At 52.5% G+C, this 18,015-nt stretch overlaps 1 protein-coding gene and 1 long non-coding RNA gene across 5 annotated transcripts in view; one reads left to right on the top strand and one right to left on the bottom strand.

Moving 5' to 3' along the window:
* TBX5 (T-box transcription factor 5) overlaps positions 1-18,015 on the bottom strand; it is a 71,005-nt gene that overhangs the window by 40,607 nt on the left and 12,383 nt on the right. Inside the window, exon 1 of one of the 3 annotated variants that reach the window (XM_074887310.1) lies at positions 5,115-5,140. The exons of 1 other annotated variant lie outside the window; for it this stretch is intronic. Coding sequence is in view for 1 of the 2 variants with exons in the window: in XM_074887307.1 (XP_074743408.1) it covers positions 993-1,011 (19 nt within the window). In the remaining variant the exon portion in view is untranslated. Of the gene's footprint in view, positions 1-992; positions 1,813-5,114; positions 5,141-18,015 lie in introns of those variants that run through there. One more of the 3 variants, XM_074887307.1, reaches the window with a different exon arrangement.
* Positions 2,601-8,514, top strand: LOC141951273 (uncharacterized). 2 transcript variants are annotated; one of them, XR_012631308.1, is made up of 3 exons: positions 2,601-2,728; positions 4,699-4,809; positions 8,332-8,514. It is a non-coding gene; the product is annotated as an uncharacterized LOC141951273 (long non-coding RNA). The 2 variants fall into 2 exon arrangements; XR_012631307.1 differs by lacking the exon at positions 2,601-2,728 and having other exon boundaries at positions 3,959-4,809.

Below are 18,015 nucleotides of genomic sequence, written 5' to 3'. Positions count from 1 at the left end.
CACCAGCCAGGCGCCTGGCAGTAAGTGAGTGAAACCGCTACGAGCGCGGAAAGTGCGCGGAGGGGAGCGGAGCCCCGGGGCGCTGCGGGAGCCGCTGCCCCGGGCCCGGATCCGGGCCCGGGCCCAGCCCGCGGGGGCAGAGCCGTAGCTCCAGGGACCATTTAAGGCTTTTCTCTTCCCCTCCTCCTCTTTCTTTTTTTTTTTTTTTTTTCCCTGAACTGTTGTGTTTTGTTTTTTTTTTTTTTTTTTTCCTTGCTACAGCTTGGGAAGTGCCGGTTATCCATTTTTTAATCGATTTCCCTCCAGCTTGGAGCTATTATTCCCCCTGAGTTGGCAAAGTTAGGGGGGAGGACGGGGGGGGGGGAAATAAAATAGATCATGTTTATTAAAACAAAGAGGGACGCAGCTATGGCAGCACAGGGCAGCCCGGCTCCAGCCAGCCTCCCCGGTGCTCTCCGCGCCGAGACATAATTAAGCAGATATAAAAATAATAATAATTTTTTTAAAAAGGGGGGGGTGACGGCAAAAAATAACCCGACAACTAAGAGCAATTGGCCATCCGTGGCTTCTATTTTTTTTTTTTTTCCCCTTTAAAGAGCTTCTGAGAAGAAATGGAGCTTGACAGAACCAGGCCGCGGTGGCTGTATGAAAAATGCATCTTGCGTTGCTAAAGTAGCACCAAGTGGGTTTGCGGGAGGAAAAAAAAAAAAAAGAAGGGGGGGAGAAAAAAAAAATAAATACCCACCCTCTGCTTTTGTTCCGGCTTCACCCCGGCCCCCCCCAGCCCCACACACCGCCGCGGGAGCCCTGGGGAGAGAAGACCCCCCCCCTTCCCCTGCACCCCATGTCTCCCGAGGCCTCGCAGCTCCTCGGCAAAGACAATTTGTGTCTAACAATGCCCCCAGCCAGCCACTTTCGCTCTCCCTCGGTCACACACACGCACACAGATTACAGACACCGACGGACATACATGGCAATGGAAGAGCTGTTACCTTGCTTGTTGAATTCCATGCAATCAATGCATCTCCATATATATAATGTATGTGTATATTTTCCCCCTTTGCAATGGAAATTACAATGGGATCAGGCTTCTCGTGTGCATATTTCCTTTTATTTATTTATTTGCGGATCAGCATGTGAAAACCCAGCCTGGAAGAAAAAAATCTATCCAATGCAAGCCTGCTTGCCTGCTTCTCTCTCTCTCTCCCCTGCTCTCTCCAAACACTTCCAGGTTGTCAGACGCACTAGAAAGGATCCTGAGACCAAGATAAAGCCCCCACCCCCACCCTTTTCTCAGTCTGATCTGGAAGATACAGTTTTCCCCACCCCACTCTTTCTACTCCCCACCTAAAAATAAAATTAAAAAATAGTAATAGTAATAAAAAGAAAATGGAGAGGACGAAAGAGAGGAAAAAGAAAACAGCACCCCCTTGGAAAAAAAAAAAAAAAAAAAAAAAAAGAAGAAAAGAAAAAAAGAAAAAAGTTTCGGGCGAGCTGGCAGCCGCCGCTCCTCCGGGCAGGTTCGCGACGCTGCCGCCGTGGCTGCGCGGAGCCGGGCGCGGAGCGGAGCGCGGAGGTGACGTGGGCTCGTCCAGCTCCGTTCGCCAAGTGCCGGGACCCACTGCCCAACCAGCTGGGATCCTGCTCCGGAGAGACTCACTCTCACACAGCCCTCCCTCCCGCCCCCTCCCCCCCCTCAAACCTCCTTTTCCAGCCTATTTTTCTGGCCGGCAAACAAGAACAAGGCACAAAGACAATCATCAAACTCCCCAGCAACCCTCCCCCTCTCCCTTACCTCTTTCCCCGCTCCCTCCCTCCCTCCATCCATCTCTCCCAACCAAAGAGAAAATTCAGCGCCTGGGAATATCCCCCCCCCCCCCCTCACCCCTTTAAATAAATCGCTGGCTCCGCTAAGCTCGCACCACCCTCGGCCCCCCCTGCCCTCAAAGCCAGCCTAGAGGTGTGGATTTGAACCCAGCTCTATATTTGCTAGTGGTCACAGAGGCCTTTTATTGGGGGGGTGGGGGGGTGGGGGGGATCCCCCCCAAATGGACTCTCTTAATGGGTATAACCTGGGAAAAAAAGGGATGATGGCGATGGGACTGAAACCCAGCGAAGGTGGACCCCGGGGTGTGTGCGTGGGGTTGTGGTCCTTGTCCCCGCTTCTGGAGGCAGCCAGGATCCTTCCCCTGCCCTTCCCCATCCTCTTCCTCACCCCTCGCAGCGCTGCCCGGCCGGCGGCTCGGCTGCCCCACGGCCCCGCCGCCACGGCCGAGGGCCGCAGCCCCCCGGAGCTCTTTGCCGTGCTCAAATAATCAAACCGTCAGCGAGGAGCGGGGATGTGGGTTTATCTGCATCTTCCTTCGCTCCCTTTTTTTAACGTATTATTTGGAGGGTAAAGTTGAATAGGTCAGCGCAGGGTAAACAGCCTCCCTGTCGCATTCTGCAGGCTGAAGAGAACCAGATTGGCGAGGCGGATTTTTGATAAGACTCGGAATAAATGGCATGGTTTAGATCTGCTCTGCCCACCCTCCTCCTGCCCCCACCCTCTCCTCGTCGGTGTCGTCCCCCCCCCCCCCGTCCTCCCCCCCACCCCCCCGCCAAAATCCTTCACTCTTTTCTGTCTTTCGGTCATTTCTTTTGCATTTCGCGGAAGTTTTCAGCAAATCCACCCTTGCTCCCAGCTCTCGCAGGGCGCGATAACACCGGAGCCCTCTGAAAGTTTGAGGTGAGGAAGAGAAAAGTCTGGGGGTGAGCGGCTGTTGGGGAGGGGGGTTCCTGTGTGGGTGTAGTTTGGCATCTCCCAAGCCCTTTCCATGTGCACGCCAGTTCAAAGAGCTACTTGAGAAGAAACAGCCAACAGTAAACGGTTGCAAATAAGAATAATAAAATAACTGCACTTGTAGCCGCAGAGAATGAGCCAGAGAACGCTACTTAAACAAACAGAACAAAGCTTGTCCCATATTTCATTATTTTTAGAGGGGAAAGGAGCCGTGGAGCCCTTCCAAACACAAATAAACGAGCGAGCAACCCCGGCTCCGGCCTTGGGGCGAGCGGGCAGCTCCCGCAAAGCCCTTCCCATCGCATGGGCGCTGCTCGGAAAGGTGCAAACCGAGGGGAGGAAAAAAAATAAAAATAATATAAAATAAAGCAGGCGATCAGCGTGGTGCTGGTGCCGGGCGCTGCGGGCAAGCCGGGGAAGGACGGGCGAGCGCGGCCGCGGGGGCTGCAGCCGCCCCGCACCGCGCCTGTGCTGGGAGCATCCCCCGAGGCAATCAGCTCGCCCGAAAGAAGCGGGTTTTCTCTTCAAAAAATGAAATTAAAGCAGCGAGGAGAAAGGTTTCTCGGAGCTGCTAGCGAGAGAAAACGCGAGCTTCCCTCCCCTAGCCGGAAAGAAAGGCAAAAGTGAAAATCTCTGAAGTTTGTAAGAGCAAACCCGAGCACGGCCGCTGCCTGGGAAAGCACTCACCTCTCCAATGCCAAACTAGCTCTCAAACACCTTGAAGACAAGTTGAAAACGATGCAAATAAATCGAATTTATTTCCGTCTGCAGGTTGGGGGGGGGTGAAGAAGGAGGAGAAAAAAAAAAAAAAAAATCAGCTGGGAAAGGGATGGCAAGTCCAGGCTCTCTAGGACTGTAATGTCAAGGCGAAGGAGCCTTCCAGCTAGAAGCCGATTTGTGGTCTCAGACAAATTAAATATTACTGTTTATTACCAGCCATACTCCAATAAAATAAAGAGAGTTCAAGGCGATAGCTGCTATCTCACGAGCTTTGCTCCTATAGGACACGGAGACGTCACCAACCACGCAACTGGCCTATTCTGTCATGGTTGACTGCAGCAGTAATGGAAGGTTAATTTGTATTATTCTCCTCTTTTTAAAGCTCTATCAGTGAGATTCATGCTTTTTTTTCGTCCCAAAAAAATCCATTCCGTGCAATGCAAAATACAGCGAGGCTCTGCGTGTACAGCCTCTGTATATAGACCCGTGTGTGTATATATACACATAAATATATATATTCACACTCCGAGACATACAACGCGTATGTGAGACATACATACGTGGGTGTGAGGGGCTATATACTATATATGAGTGTGTATCACCCAAGCAGGCACGGAGTCGCTGGGAACTCCAGGAAAACCCGCTCTTGGAATGGAAAAGGGGGAAACCAGTAGCAAAGCTCCCACTTTACCAGGAGCAGCCCAGTTAATCCAACGGTATTGGCCTTATTCAGCTTAATTTCTTTTTTTTTTTTTTTTTAATAATGCTATTAGAACGAGCAGGAAACTTGTCAAATGAATGCTCAGGCGCCTCTGGAAGCAAGCACGCTGGGCTATATATAGCAAATGATAACCTGGTTATTTGCACAGATTCAAGTGTGCTTCGGGAACCAATTATTTGCTCTGATTAAAAAAAAAAAAAAAAAAAAGTAGTAAATCGAGGCGATTATTTGCCAAATGAGATTGACAAGGGAAAAAAAAAAAAAAAAAACCGCACAAAAAACAAACACCCAAAACCCCAAAATCCCTCCAAGTGCAGCCAGTGGCTGCAGAGGAGTCGCCGGCGCTTCCCCGCGCCCCAGCTCTCCCTCAACCTGGAGGGATTTTGGGATGCACTCGCGGCCGCTGCAGAAAAATTTAATAAAAAGAAAAAAAAAAAAAAAAAGAGAGATGCTAAAACGTTTTTTCCTCCAACAGAAAAAGAGAGGAGGAGGAGGAAGAAGAGGAGGAGAAATAGGGAGAAAGAAAATACAGAGCAACACCTAAGGAAGAGCGAGAAGTTCCCGCAGGAGCTGGGCGTTGCAGAGGGTGAGTGTCCCAGGCAGGGACCCCCGGCCCTGCGCCGGCCGAGGGGGCTGCCCGCAGCCTTCCCCTCCCTGTCGGCAAAACCCTGCCTGGATTTACCCGCTTTCCCCTAGCTGAGTTGAGCTCTCCCCACCACTCCCCAGCTCTGCAGACACCCAAGGGAAGCCAGACCCTCAGCAAAAAGCACCAACAAGGATAAGGGGGGGGGGGAACAGGCTGGGGTGGAAAAGCCCCCCCCCCCCCCCCCCCCCGCCACCCCTTGCCTCGATTTGCCCCAGCGCAGCGCTGGATCCGGCCGCGCTCCTCACCTCGGGATCCCCTCAAATAACCGGGATGGGGGGAAAAACTCCACGGAGGAAGATTCTCCTGCGGGGAGCCAGGCTGGCACTGACTGCCCAGAGGTGCTGGCGCTACCAGAGCAGGATAGGACCTTCCTGTTGAAGCCTTACCCCAGATCAGAAATAAAAGCCTCTCCTCGCACCCGATCCGCCCACCCCCCCAGTGCCCCCTGAGGTCCCCCCGAGGCGGCTGCAGCCGGGGGACGAGGAACCGCTTCCCCCCGCCGGCCCCGCTCCGGATCCGGCCCCCGAGCCGAGCCCCGAGGTCCCGCTGCTGCTGGGCCCCAGCCACCGCCCGGCGCGGGGGGGTGAGCAGCCGGGACACGTATGTACGCAGATGTGTGTGCACGTATATATAATATAGGTGGGCATGCATATATGAGTCTGGACACACACACAGTCTGCAAACACGCACACGATGCCTTCTCCTTCCGCAAGTGCTTAAGCAAGTTTTACATCTTTAAACTGAACGCGCAGTGTAACCGCGTGAGCGCAGAGATAATACAGCTACGCGCGACTAGACGTATCTGTTTATACACACACAAACACACACGCACATCACAAAATCGGGGGTGCGTGGATCTGCGGGTAACGCCACCGCTGTGCACACTCGCACAACAGCGTCCGTGCAAGCGCAAAGCCGCCCGTGCCCCGTCCCTGCGCCTGAATATTTACATGTCACCTATGGGTTACGCGCAGGGTTTGGGTGCGCGCAAGCAGCAGCCTGCCCCCACCCTCCGCGCAGCTCAGGGCGCAATTCTGCGCACACCCGAAACCCCGCGAGTAGAGAAATATGTGCACACCGCCTATACGTCGTACTCCATATACATATATATAAAAAAATGCTCCCGCATGCATAGAAACACCGGAGCGTCCGTCAGCAGCCACGGACCCAAACACCCACACCGTGGGCACTTACCTACGTGGGTGTGGGGGTGCGTGGCTGGGCGGGGGGCCCCCCCCGAGCCCTCTGCAGCCCCCCTCCCCCTTCCCCCGGGCTCGATCCCTGTTGCTCAGTTCCTCGCCGCAGTCAGGAGCGCAGGATCAGGCTCACGCAGCCCGGGCCCCACCGCCCTGCCCGGAGGCCTCAGGCCGCGGGGAGCCCCCGTTTTTGGGGGCCGCATGGCCGGAGCCTTGCACAGCCCCTCTGCCTTCTTGGAGGGTGTCACTCGCCTCAGAGCTTTCTCCTTTCGGATTTTACCCTGGAGAGGTGGAGGGAGGGGGGGTGGCCGGGGTGCTGGCTTGCAGTGGGGTCGAGGTGTCAGCAGTAAGAAATAGTGCCGAGCATGAACTCACTCCCCCCCCCTCCGCACACCCTTTAAAATCACTTCTTGGGGCGGCTTAACCAACTTGCAAAGCCTTTTGCGCCGCGCCCGCAGCCTGCGGCTCCTCGCAGCCACCCTGCCCGGGGACGGGGCAGCGCGCCGCTGGCCGCCCCCACCTTGTAAAACATACATACTCCGGCATTTTGGGCTTTCTAAGTCTCTTTTTTCTTTTTTTCTCCCCCCCCCCCCCCCCCCCCCCCCCGCCCGATTTAGCTCCCCATAGCAGGGAAATTTTTTTTTCCCCTTTCCATTTTCAGGTAATTTACTTCCCCTCTCCGACCAGTTCTCTGTTCTTTTATTTCTAACTCCCTTTTGTTGGCCGCATCCCCGCTTTGGCGAAATACGCACCTGGGAGAAAACAAGTATTTAAAATAATCATCCTCTCTGGAAACATTTTGGTCCGTTCACTCGGTTTTTGTTTTTTGTTTGGTTTTGGTTTTTTTTTTTTTTTTCCCTAAATTACCGGGGCAGTGACTGACTGCATTGATTTGAGGGTTTATCAGCAAGATGTTTGTGTCAAAGTAACGCCAATACAGTTCTCCTCATGTCAGTATTTCCATTACAAAACTCTGCATTTAGTGGTCTAGAGTTTGTATGCTTAGACGAGCCTTCGGGGGTAGATACCTGGGTCGAGCTTTCTACTCTATTTTTTTGTAATTACAGGTGAACAGCATTTTTCTTTTTAAGTTTGTGGTTTCGAGTCCTTTTTTTCCTGCCCTTCTGGCTATTAAAAAAAAAAAAAAGTTTGCAATTAAAAACTGTTCCCCCCTCCCTTTAGCCTATTAATTTCCCAGGCGAACTCCAGGCTTTAAAACAGTGACGAAAATGAAAAATAAGCAGCCGGGCAGGGGCAGGGCTGCAGAGCCCTGCGTGGCGTGGGCACAACGTTGTCCTTCGGAGCCTGCCACGCGTGCCCGTGGGCTAGAGGTCCCTTTTTCTCCCAGTTGACAAGAGGGAGGGAGGAGAGGGTCCCAAAGTCAAGCTAGCAGCATCCCCGGAACAAAAGGAATCTATTCTCTCTCCCCTCTCTGCCTCCAAAAAAGCATCTCCCCGGGAATTAACTGCAGCCCGGGGGAGCCGGGGTTGGGCCCCCTCCCCAAATTTTGTGGGCACAGGGGAAAGGGGGAATTAGGCTGCATTTCTCTCTTCCCCCCCTCGCAGGGAGCCAGTTCGGGTGATTTTTTTGGCACAGGGTGTCCATCGGATCCCCCTCCCCGCCCTGATCAAGGACTGATGCTCCCGATGGAGAGGGGCGCGTTATCGATGCCAGAATGGAAAGGCTAATCTGCTCTTGCCAAACAGGGTGTCCGTCAGGGCGTTATCTCGGCCCGAAGAAGAAAATAAAAGCAGATAAGGCCTTCGCTCTCGCCCTAGAGAGAAAGCTAATGGGGGCGAGAGGGGGAAAGTCTTCGCGCCCCGCGCCTTTCCCTGAAAGTGATCTTGCAATGACCTTGAGGGGGTTGCTGGGGGGCGGGATGGGTCGGGGGAGTGGGGAGAGGAGCCCGAAGCGAAAGGCTTTGAATCAGTCGCTGAAAAAAAGAGGCCGCACAAGGGACAGCTGTAATTGTCCTTCGCCCCCACCCCCCACCGCCCCGGTGGCAGGACCGGCCCCGGCGAGACAAGTCCTTAGCGGGGAGAGGGCAGCCCAGGGCACGACGCAGCTCCCTCACCCCGGCAAACTTTATTTCCAACTCATTTTTCTTCTTCTCTTTCCTCCTTCCCAATCCACCTCGCCTTCTTTCTTCCTTTTTTTCCCCCCGTTTCTCCCCCTTTTTCTCGCCCCCTGCCCTAAATAACGCAGAGCCAAAGCGCAGCCGAGCCCGGCCGATCTGTTATGACCATCTTTTCCTTTATATTCACAGGATACCCACAAATTTCGGGAGCCGGAGACGCTCCCAGGGAGGCGGGGAGGGAGGCTGCCGCCCCCCCAGCCCCGCTCTGTGGACGGGAACCGCGTTAACCCGCATCCGTGAGGGTGTCACGGGCATCCTAAACCCCATCTTTTATCCGCGCGGGGAAAATACAGATTATGTGAATCACCTAAACAGCTCCTGAGACTTTTGTTGTTGTCTTCAGCAAATATTAAGTGCGAAAAAACTATCCACGTGAGAAAGAGAAAAGGAAAAAAGAGCATTTTCCCCCTTATAGGGACTTGCCCCTTGCACCAGGGCTGGATGAGGCCACAAGCTGTAAATCTTTGGGCCCTGCGCGCTAACCCCGGGTGCGCTCCGCGGCCGCGTACGGTTCCGCGGCAACCAACGCAGAATAGAAATCGGTTTCCGAGGGCCAGAGACCCACGAGGTGCGGGGAAGTACCAGAGATGGCTGTGGGCAGTGGGCCTCGGCCGTATCCTGCTGCCCGCAGCGCGGGGGCTCTAATTCTGAGGGTTGCAGGTAGCTTTCCTGGAGTATTTTTCCACTCAGATAGAGGTGGGGAACGGGGCTGAGTATTTGGGTGCTAATAGATGCTGGCGTTGGCACTCGGCTTGGTGAATCCCATTTTCTATAAGCCCTTGTGCGCCTCCATCTATATCATACATCGCCATAGATTCATACCTGTTCCGCGTGTATTAAGCGTTCATGCCAGATACGGGCTTGTCTGGTTGGTTGCGGAGACAGAAAACCCTGCTTTCACGCTTTTGAGGAAATATTAGGCGCTCATTTCGTGCCTGACTAGTTATTTTTTGGGGGACAGACATGCCTGTTTACCTGCTCTGGTGCGCGTCTGCCGGCTGCCAGCACAGGGGCTGTGGGTTAGCGCCTTTGCGAGCACATTTTGGGTACTGTACGCTTGGAAATCGTTCGTTTCCAACGAATAATTCTTTTTAGGGGAAAGGAAAGCTCAAATCTCCGCGCAAAACCCTCCCTCGGCGGAGCCCGGAGCCCGGGCGGTACCCGCGGAGCCGAGGCCGGTTCCCCCCCCCGCAGCTGCCGGGCGCAGGAACCGCCAACCTCCCCGCTCCGGGGGCCAGAGTAGCCGCCGTTCAAGACAATGCCTATTTTCTGTCATTAATAACTCGTTTCTTTTTTCTTTTTTTTTTTTTTTTAAAAAAAAAAAAAGATCTCGTTTGGATCCAAGATTGTTTTTTATGATTCAGTTGGACAAGACGGAACACATGTTAGTTTAAGCAGGTTCATGAAATAGCTGTAAATCAAATAAAGTTTACGAGTTTAGCAGGAAATACTGAAAAGATGAAGAAAAAAAAAAAATCCGCCGCGGCAGAGACCAGCAGGCTAAAATAGTTGGTGGAGTTTTGTCCTGCTCTGTGTTTCTCTCTGTTCTCTTGTGCATCTTGCCGATTAAAGGCCTCGAGACCCCGTGTTGGCGCCAAGTGGCATGTTATTAATCAGTTATCCCTAGGTTCAGTCCACATAAGAGAGAAATTTAATCACCAGAAACCAGACCCGACATAAAAGAGAAATCTAAAATCAATTCCCGCCCGTCCCGTCCCCCCCCCGCTTCCCCACCTCCGAAGCGATCAGAGCAAGCAGCAGTAATCAAGATCTCGCTCCCTCTCCCTCTTAATTGCAACAGGAGAACAGCAAACTTCTCCGAGCTTTACCTCGAAGAGCATTTGGAAAATAAAAAAAAAATTAAAAAAAAAGGAAAGAAAAAAACCAAAACCCAAGAAGGACCCGCCACTACAAGTTTGTCCTTGATCTCGCTATAAAAACGTGATGGGGGAGAAATATCCCAGGTGGAGCTTTTTATAATGTAAAGGGGGGGATTACATTTATCGCTGTTAAAATGATCTTTGAAGGCTCCCAGGGTAAGGACTCGTTGGGGAGAGGTGTCGTGTGTGTGTGTGTGTGTGTGTGGTGTGTGTCCCGTCCCCCCCAGTTACCAGTCGGGGTATCCAGCTTCCCGGTCTCTGACTCCCTCCCCCAGCCCAGGTTCCACTCGGGGATGGGAATGTTGGAGGGGGCTAGGGGGGTGGATGTCCCCCACCACGGGAGCTAAGTGCTTCCTTCGGGCACTTCCCGACCCACCAGCAGTGCCCCCCCCCCCTTTAATCCAAGACGTTTTGGGTGGGAATACCCAGGTTTGGGTTAGGCCGCGTAGGTTGGAGCAAAAATCCTTAGCCCTTCTCGCTGACTCCGGGACAGGGCAGCCGGGGAAGGTCCCCTCCTCTGGGAAGGGACCAGGGGTGACAGCAAGGGAGAAAGGACCAAAACATCCTATTCCCTCCCCCCCAAAAACGCTTGAAACCCAGGGAAAGCGGAGGGCAGCTGCGGGAGGCTCCCGGGCTCGGACCAGCAGCTTCCACGCGTGTTTTGGTGGGAGTACCCCCCCCCCACAGAGGGTTTCCTCTCGGCTGCCGGGCATGGGGGGGGGGGGGGAGGGGGGTGTCGCGGCTGTCCCTCGGCTGCAGCTCAGGGCCGTGAAGGGCACATGGGGGAGGCGGGCGGCCGCCCCGGGGCTATATTTGGAAAAGAATTTGGAAACCTTTCCAGCAAATCTGTGCGAAAGGTACCGGTCCGATGGGAGAGGCTGCCCCTTCCCCCGAGCCCCCCCCCCTCACACACACCCCCCCTGAGGTGGCAGCGTCCTGCTCCCCACCCGCGTGTTTATTCCTCGAAAGCCAAACGACGCGAGAAAAACTCTGGTGCAAACCTTTGCCTACCCACGCCCGAGGAGAGGCACTTCACCCCCACCTACCCCCACCCACGATAACCAAGGTTTAGCCCCCCCGAAACCCCGTGAAGAGGCTCTACTTTGCCTGTGCCAGCCAGATTTTCTTGTTCTGCCGTAAAAAAAAAAAAAAAGAAAAAAAAGAAAAAAAAAAAGAAAAAAATATAGCAGGGGGTGTCGGCTGGGCCTGGACCTCGGAGGACGAGGGGCGAGGGACAGCCTCCGCCTCTCCGCGCTGCTCCCACCCGAGGCACCACCTGGGCAAACCTGCTTGGGGTATTTTAACGAAAACCGTAGTTTTCCCCGTATTTTTTTCTCTACCAGCACCCCACACGCACACACAAAAAACCCTAGAAAGCACTGATTTGATTTGAGTTGCCTAATCTGTTGGGGTTTTATTTTGTTTTGTTTTTTTCCCCCCCTCCACGCTCTATCTGATCGTTTTCTTACAGCCCAAATAGACTGGAAACCACAGAGAAAATAATCAAAGTGCAGCATGTTTTCCCACAGTAGGAATGCATGTTAGCACTCTCTCCACGTCTTGATCCTCTGTTTGCGTGTGGGTATCCATACGGAGATGCCTTCAGATGCAGATGCACAGATGCAGAATGCGTTTGGGTGTCCAGAAAACACCCGGACCCACGGACGTGCCTGCGTGGATCTGAGTATTTCGATAGAAACACGGGAAGATACGTGCACAAATAGGCGTAGAGCCAACTTCTACCCGCTCGCATCGGGGTATTTCCCTGAACCCCTTGGGTGCAGAATCCACCCGTGCCCGTGGGTGCTTCTTCCAGGCTCCGGCCACGGAATATACACGGACCCATCGGCGCTGACCTAATAACTCTTCGGTTCCTCTGCCGCCTGGCAGAGCCCCCCGCCCACCTCGGCATGATGCCGGGGAAAAGGGTGGAAAATAAGAGGGAAAGGCAAGATTCTGGGAAGGAGCGGGGCCCTGCTGGTGGAGAGGCCCCCCGCCCCAGGGGGCTGCGGCGGGGGGAGCGGGTGGGCTCCGGGGGGAAGAGGGGAGAGCGCTCGTTCTCCAGCAGAAAACGGTTTTCCAAAACCCCCCTCGCTGTCAAGCACATCCGTGACTCCTCCTCTGCCTGCGGAGCGGCTCCGCTCCCCCCTCCCCGCTCCCGCAGCTGGGCGGCGTAGGTAGCTCCAGATAAGTGAAAGTGGTATTTTTATAGGCTGATAAAAGAGACTTATCTCGGCTTTCCCGAATCTGACAAAGATTCCCTAATTGGTCATTTGCCCACAGCAGCCTCCCCAGCCCGGGGCCCGGCAGACGCTATTTTCAGCCTCCAAAGGGGGTGTCGCGCCTCCGGGACCCCGCTCAGCTGCTGGTCCCCGGGCTCTTCCCTTCCCGAATTCCCCGGGATCGCGTCTCCTCATTCCCACTCACCCGCACACGCTGAGGCTGGGGCAGACGGGGAAGCTCCGCATCCCCGGACAAGGGCAGAGACGCTGCTCGGCCCCGCCACGGCCCCCCCACCCAGCCCGGGGGGGCCCTCGGGGGCAGCCACCGCATGGATCGGGCCTCAGGGGCGAGTGTCTCTGCCCCATCTCCTCCCAGTAGGAATCACTCCCTCGGGATTGCCCACCGAGGAGGGCTTGTTCCCGCAGCCCTGTCCCTCTGTCTGTTGGCCGAGAGTGCCCATAGACTGCTTATTAGGTCTTTTTGGGACACCAAATATATTTTGTCAGCTGGAAAAAAACCTCTCCATCACATACAAATGCACATTCAAGCAAGGAGAAAGGTCTCTCCTCTGGACAGACAACGGGTGGAGATGCACACAGTTTTGCACCAAACCTGCCTCCTCCAATCCACTGGCTGCTGAGATTAAATGGAAATTTATTTCCCAGGATTAAATACAAACAGCAAAAGTGAGGTCACTCCCTTTCTCCCACAGCTTCCCAGGGAGCCTGGGTCTCCCTAAAACATGCTCACTGCCAGTCCCAGCTCTGCTCCATGCATCAGCTGAGATTTTTTTTTTCCCCTCCAATACATTTTAGTCACCAGGCCAGCAAAAAAACCCCAAAGCATGAAGGAAATGCATTTCTGAACAGCCAGACCTTGCAGCTAGCTCACATCACAAACCTTGAAGTGAGCCGGGAAGTCGCCCACTAAACTTATTTCTCATTATCTTTTTTTTTTTTTCCTGGGGCAGGGGGAAGGGACTCAGGGATTAACAGCCCATCTGACCTACCAGGGGTGTACACACATGAATCAAACACAATCAAAGGCCCCAATGTCAGCATTAGCTTGACCCCTACGACTGGCTTGGGGCTCCGTACGCAGCAAGGCCTGTTCTGGCCAGAGCAGCATGAACCTTCCCCTGGGTTATTAATGCCTGCCAAGGGCTCTGCCCGGCTTGGCCGAGCCCATCGGGTTGGGGTTACAGCCGCCTCAGTCGCCCCAGGGCACGAGGCCCGTGGGGATGGACCTGGCTCTTCCCCGCTCCTGCAACAGTGGCAGGATGGCCCCACTCGCTTGAGTGAAAACAGGTCTCACCGCTTTAAACCATCCACTCAAAATCATGGAGAAGAGGAAGGGACGTGGATGTTTGGAGTTTTTTGGGGGAGTTCGTTGTGTTGTTTTGTTGGTTTGTTTTTTTGCCTTGTGCTCATGTCTTTTGTCTTTCCATGACTTTTTTGGTATGATTTCCCCTGAGTGGTTTTGGAAGGAGAAGCAGCCATTCACATCCCATTGGACCCTCTGCAGCCAGCAGTGTGGGGCAAGGCCAAGCCCTGTGGGAATAAGGAACATCCCAGCCCCACCATGCAGTGATTCGGGACCCACATCCCAGCAAATGTGCTCTAGATCTGGCCTTGAGGCTCAGTAGGTGTTGAAACATGAAGAAACTGAGCTTTATTAAAGTTCAGACCAAGGCCCCATGGCATCTTCAGAAACAGGAGTGGCACCTGAGCACATCGCTCAGAGAGAGGAACAAAGAGGAGCACATCAGTTTCCAAATCAAACCTCCAGCAGGAGGGGGGGTTTGTCTGTAGGTGCTGATTTTGATATATTTCAGAAAACGTCCCATGACGCCTCTTTTTAGTGAGCTTTTCCCACATGCAAAAGGGCACACAAATTAGGAAATGATCATCGGGAGGGAAAACCATGCTGCCCTGGCTCTGCAGGAGCAGTCTCCAAAGGGGGTGTACACAGTCCTATCAAAGTTTCAAGTTCACCCTTCATTTAAATATAATTTTTAAAGGAAATAATGGAATGCCCTCTTCTCCCCACCTAGTGCAACCTGGGCTATTTTTATTTCTTTCATGCACAGTTTAACTTAATATTGACTTTTGCTTTTAATCTGCTCCTTCCTAATATATATAAATAAAATCCTCATATTAAAAAAAATAGATGGCAACACTCTCTCAGCAGCACTTGGCTCTTCAACTTTAAGAGGTTAGCTGTCATTAAATCTTAGGGTTTTTTTTGTAACAACTGGACAAGCAAGAGCTTGCATAGGAAATGCCAGTGGGAGCTGGGAAAGGGTCTGGTGGGTAGGAGGGCTGGCACCCAGCTCTGATCAAGGACCACACTCCTCCTGGCTTTCTCCAGGCATGAGAAGGGGGCCTACAGCAAGGTTCCCATCAAACCCAAGATGCCAGAAAGCTCATCACTCTCAGGAATCAGCCTGAGCTTCCTGAGAGTGAATTCAGAAGGGGGCTGGCCCTGAGATGTCCACTCAGAGCAGATTCAGGGCCAGCAAGAAGCGTGAAGTTGTGGCTGCTTGAACCAGTTGCCCTGTCTTGGATCATCACTGCCAGTCAGCCAGGCATGCTGGAAACACCACTGCTGCTTACAGCACTACTTCTGCCAAAGCTTTTCTGCCACCAGATTTCAGAGGAGCAGCACGCTGCTGGATTCCAAACAGCAACCACTGGCCAGGCTGCCTGTGATCCACCCTCCCGGGGCCGGAGAGGCTCCTCAGCACAGCCAGAACAGAGACAAGGTCACCAGGACGGAACAGGGAGGACAGATCCACCCATGGCAAACACCACGGTTGCAGGGCTAAGACTTCACCCAAAGGAAGTCCCTAGCTGGGGTCCTCCCTGTCCCAACTTGTTCTCCCATAGCTGCACCTGGGAGAGCTCTACAGCACCCACGGAGCAGGAAATATTAGTTCCCTGCATGCATGACCATTGTCACAACACAATCACAGAACAAGATCAAGAGAGTTAGGTGCCCACTTAAATTTCAGTGGGATGCAAATACCTACATTTCTGACAGCTTTTTGAAACCTACTCGGTGGCTTCTGAATTGGTTCAGTGGTGTCTGTGCAGTCCCTAGTGCATAAGTGTCTTTATTACACCATCTCAGGGCCAGCGGCATGTCCCACGCTCACAGACCATCCCCGAGCAGTACCCTGGGGAGGGTGGTCGTGTCAGCCCTGATCCCCCTCACCCGGTAAAGGCAAGATCTCTGGGTCTCAGACCCTGGGTAAGAACACAGGAAGTCCAAGACCAGTTGCTCTGTTCAATTTTGGGCCATTTTTTGAACAACTGTGTGCCTATCTGTAGTTTGATGTCTTTCATGATGACATTACTTAGTACTAAGGTCTTGGGTAGGATGAGTACTTTGAGATCCCGTGGTGGGCTCACCCGCCATGGAAATAAGAGGCTTTAGCATCACATAACTTTGCAAAAGGATGTAAGAGAACAAGTGGGCGTCTATTCATCCTCTCCCAGACCCTCTCTTAATTCTATCCAGAGCATAGTGCTGGCTACATTAGTAAGGCTGGAAACTCAGCAGCCCTCTAATCTGGGTAAGTCTTACTGGCAAACACTCTAAAATCCATCTGCTCCTATGGACATGGTTAAACTGCAGCCTAGATAGCTCTCACTGCAACTGCTGCCATAACTGAGAACAGAAAGTCGACTCAAAGGGAAAAGAGATGGAAAAGAGAGAAACTGGGTTGGGACTACAGGAAACGGAAGAGAACAAGTCCTTCTGATTCTGTTAGTTCGATGTAAGTGGTACTTACAAACCCTGTACATCACAGAGAATTTCCTTGGAGTCAGAGAGTAGCTGATTTATGCTAAATCAGCCACAATGGATGTACCAACCCTAGGCAAGGTTCCTCAGGCCAGGACCTTGAGTAAACCCTCCAAAAAGCTTTGTCTTGTTTTCAAAAGACTGAGATTGATTATAAGCCATAAATCCAATATACCACAGCTGTCTGGGGACTCTGGCAAGAAAAAACAGCAACTCCAGCTAAGTAATGCCTCTTTCCCCAAGAAACCTGGGGTATCTACAGAGGGTCCTCCATCTAGCACCAGTCAGGTTGTGGTGGGGTGGAGGTACCTCACTCATTGCAGCATTTCTGCAAAAAACTGAAGCCTTTCCATTTCTCCTTCTACGGGAAGTCCTTAGCACACATTTGGCGCAGTTTACAGGATGATGATGACAATGTGTTTCTCCTAAATAAAATCCATTTTTAAAGAGTACATGTGCAATTACTTTGGGTTTTGGCCTGTATTCAGGAAAGAATTTCCCCTCGGGTCAGATTTGGCAGGGACTGGTAAGGTTTTCTTGCTTTCCTCTGTAGGGTGGGCCATGGTCCACTTCCTAAGATCATCTGGACATTTTCACCTAACAATTTCCCAGCTACTGCCGGGACCCGGGACACTGGCAATGCCCTTGATCTCTCCTGCATGCTTGAGATTTTGTGGCTTTTGGTCTTTTGTACTAACGGTCTTAAATTTGTTATAGGGTGTTGGGAAGTGTTTTATGGCCTGCAGCGTATGCAGTGGATGTTCTGGGGACCCCTCTGGATTAAGCGGCTATTACATGGTCACCTGTAATTGCGAGTGCCTGTACTCAATGAGGCAGGTGGTCCTTCCTCATGCTCTGTCACCCCTCCCTTATCTTCCAGTAGCAGGGCTCTGACATCCAGCTACAAGGCAATTACACCTCCAGCGTAGTCACATGTGACATCTCCCCTTTCTCTTATTTGATGTGTGATGCTTATAAACCAAGCTGATAGAGGATATTAGGTTAATAAACAAGGTAGAAGTCCTGGGAATGGGAAATTATGAAGCCTGGGCTCTGCTCCCGTCTTGCTACTAACTGATTGCACAGGACCCTTCCCTCCTTCACACCACCTCAGTTAGGCATTTAGACCACCCTGGTTACCCCAGGCTCCCTTTGAAGTCAAAAGAAAAGGGTTTTATCTAGTCATCACACCACTCTGCAACAGTAGGGATGGCTTGCCCCTGCCCATCCACTGATAACAGAGAACCTCAACAACCAGTTTGAATGAAGTATCTACTTTTTAGATCTCTTAGCCCTGATGAATACATGTGATGAGTTTAGCACTGTGAGTCTGACCTTAGCTGAGTTTTCTACAGAACAGGTGACCAGGACAGAACCCATCCATGTTAAATACAAGATCTTTGCCACCAAACAGGGCATGAAGAGGCACAACACGATGCCTCCCACGTTGTGACACAAGGGTACATATTCGGGTATATGTTTCATCCCTAGTTATGTTAAGGTCTCCATGCAGACAAAATGGGACAGATGCTGCTGTTGCCCTGGTCATTTCCAAGAGTGGAAGGTAACAGAAATAAGTGACATCCTGCATAGCAACTCAGTCCTAAATTGCTACATTTCAGCCTAGGCAAAAAACAATGCCTGTGGACCAGGAATACTTTTTGGATGAGGCATCATCCTGAAGCTCATATCTGGATGCTTCTGCTACTCATGTCTCACCCGTCTCTCACAGACAGCAGTGATTTTGTTTAAAGCACATCATGCTCCTTTAGACCCCCACACTTCCCCACCTAGAGAGAGCACAGACAGCTTCGAGATCTCCTCCAGAAACACAAAATACCCAATGGACAGAACTGTTGGTGCTAAGCCATAGGGCTTGCTTGGGATCAAAGGGGTCTGTGTG

This window comes from Strix uralensis, chromosome 17, assembly GCF_047716275.1.
Source record: "Strix uralensis isolate ZFMK-TIS-50842 chromosome 17, bStrUra1, whole genome shotgun sequence".
In the NCBI taxonomy this organism is placed as follows: domain Eukaryota; kingdom Metazoa; phylum Chordata; class Aves; order Strigiformes; family Strigidae; genus Strix; species Strix uralensis.
Note: the sequence above shows the minus strand (reverse complement) of the source record. Positions and strands in the feature narration are given on the sequence as shown.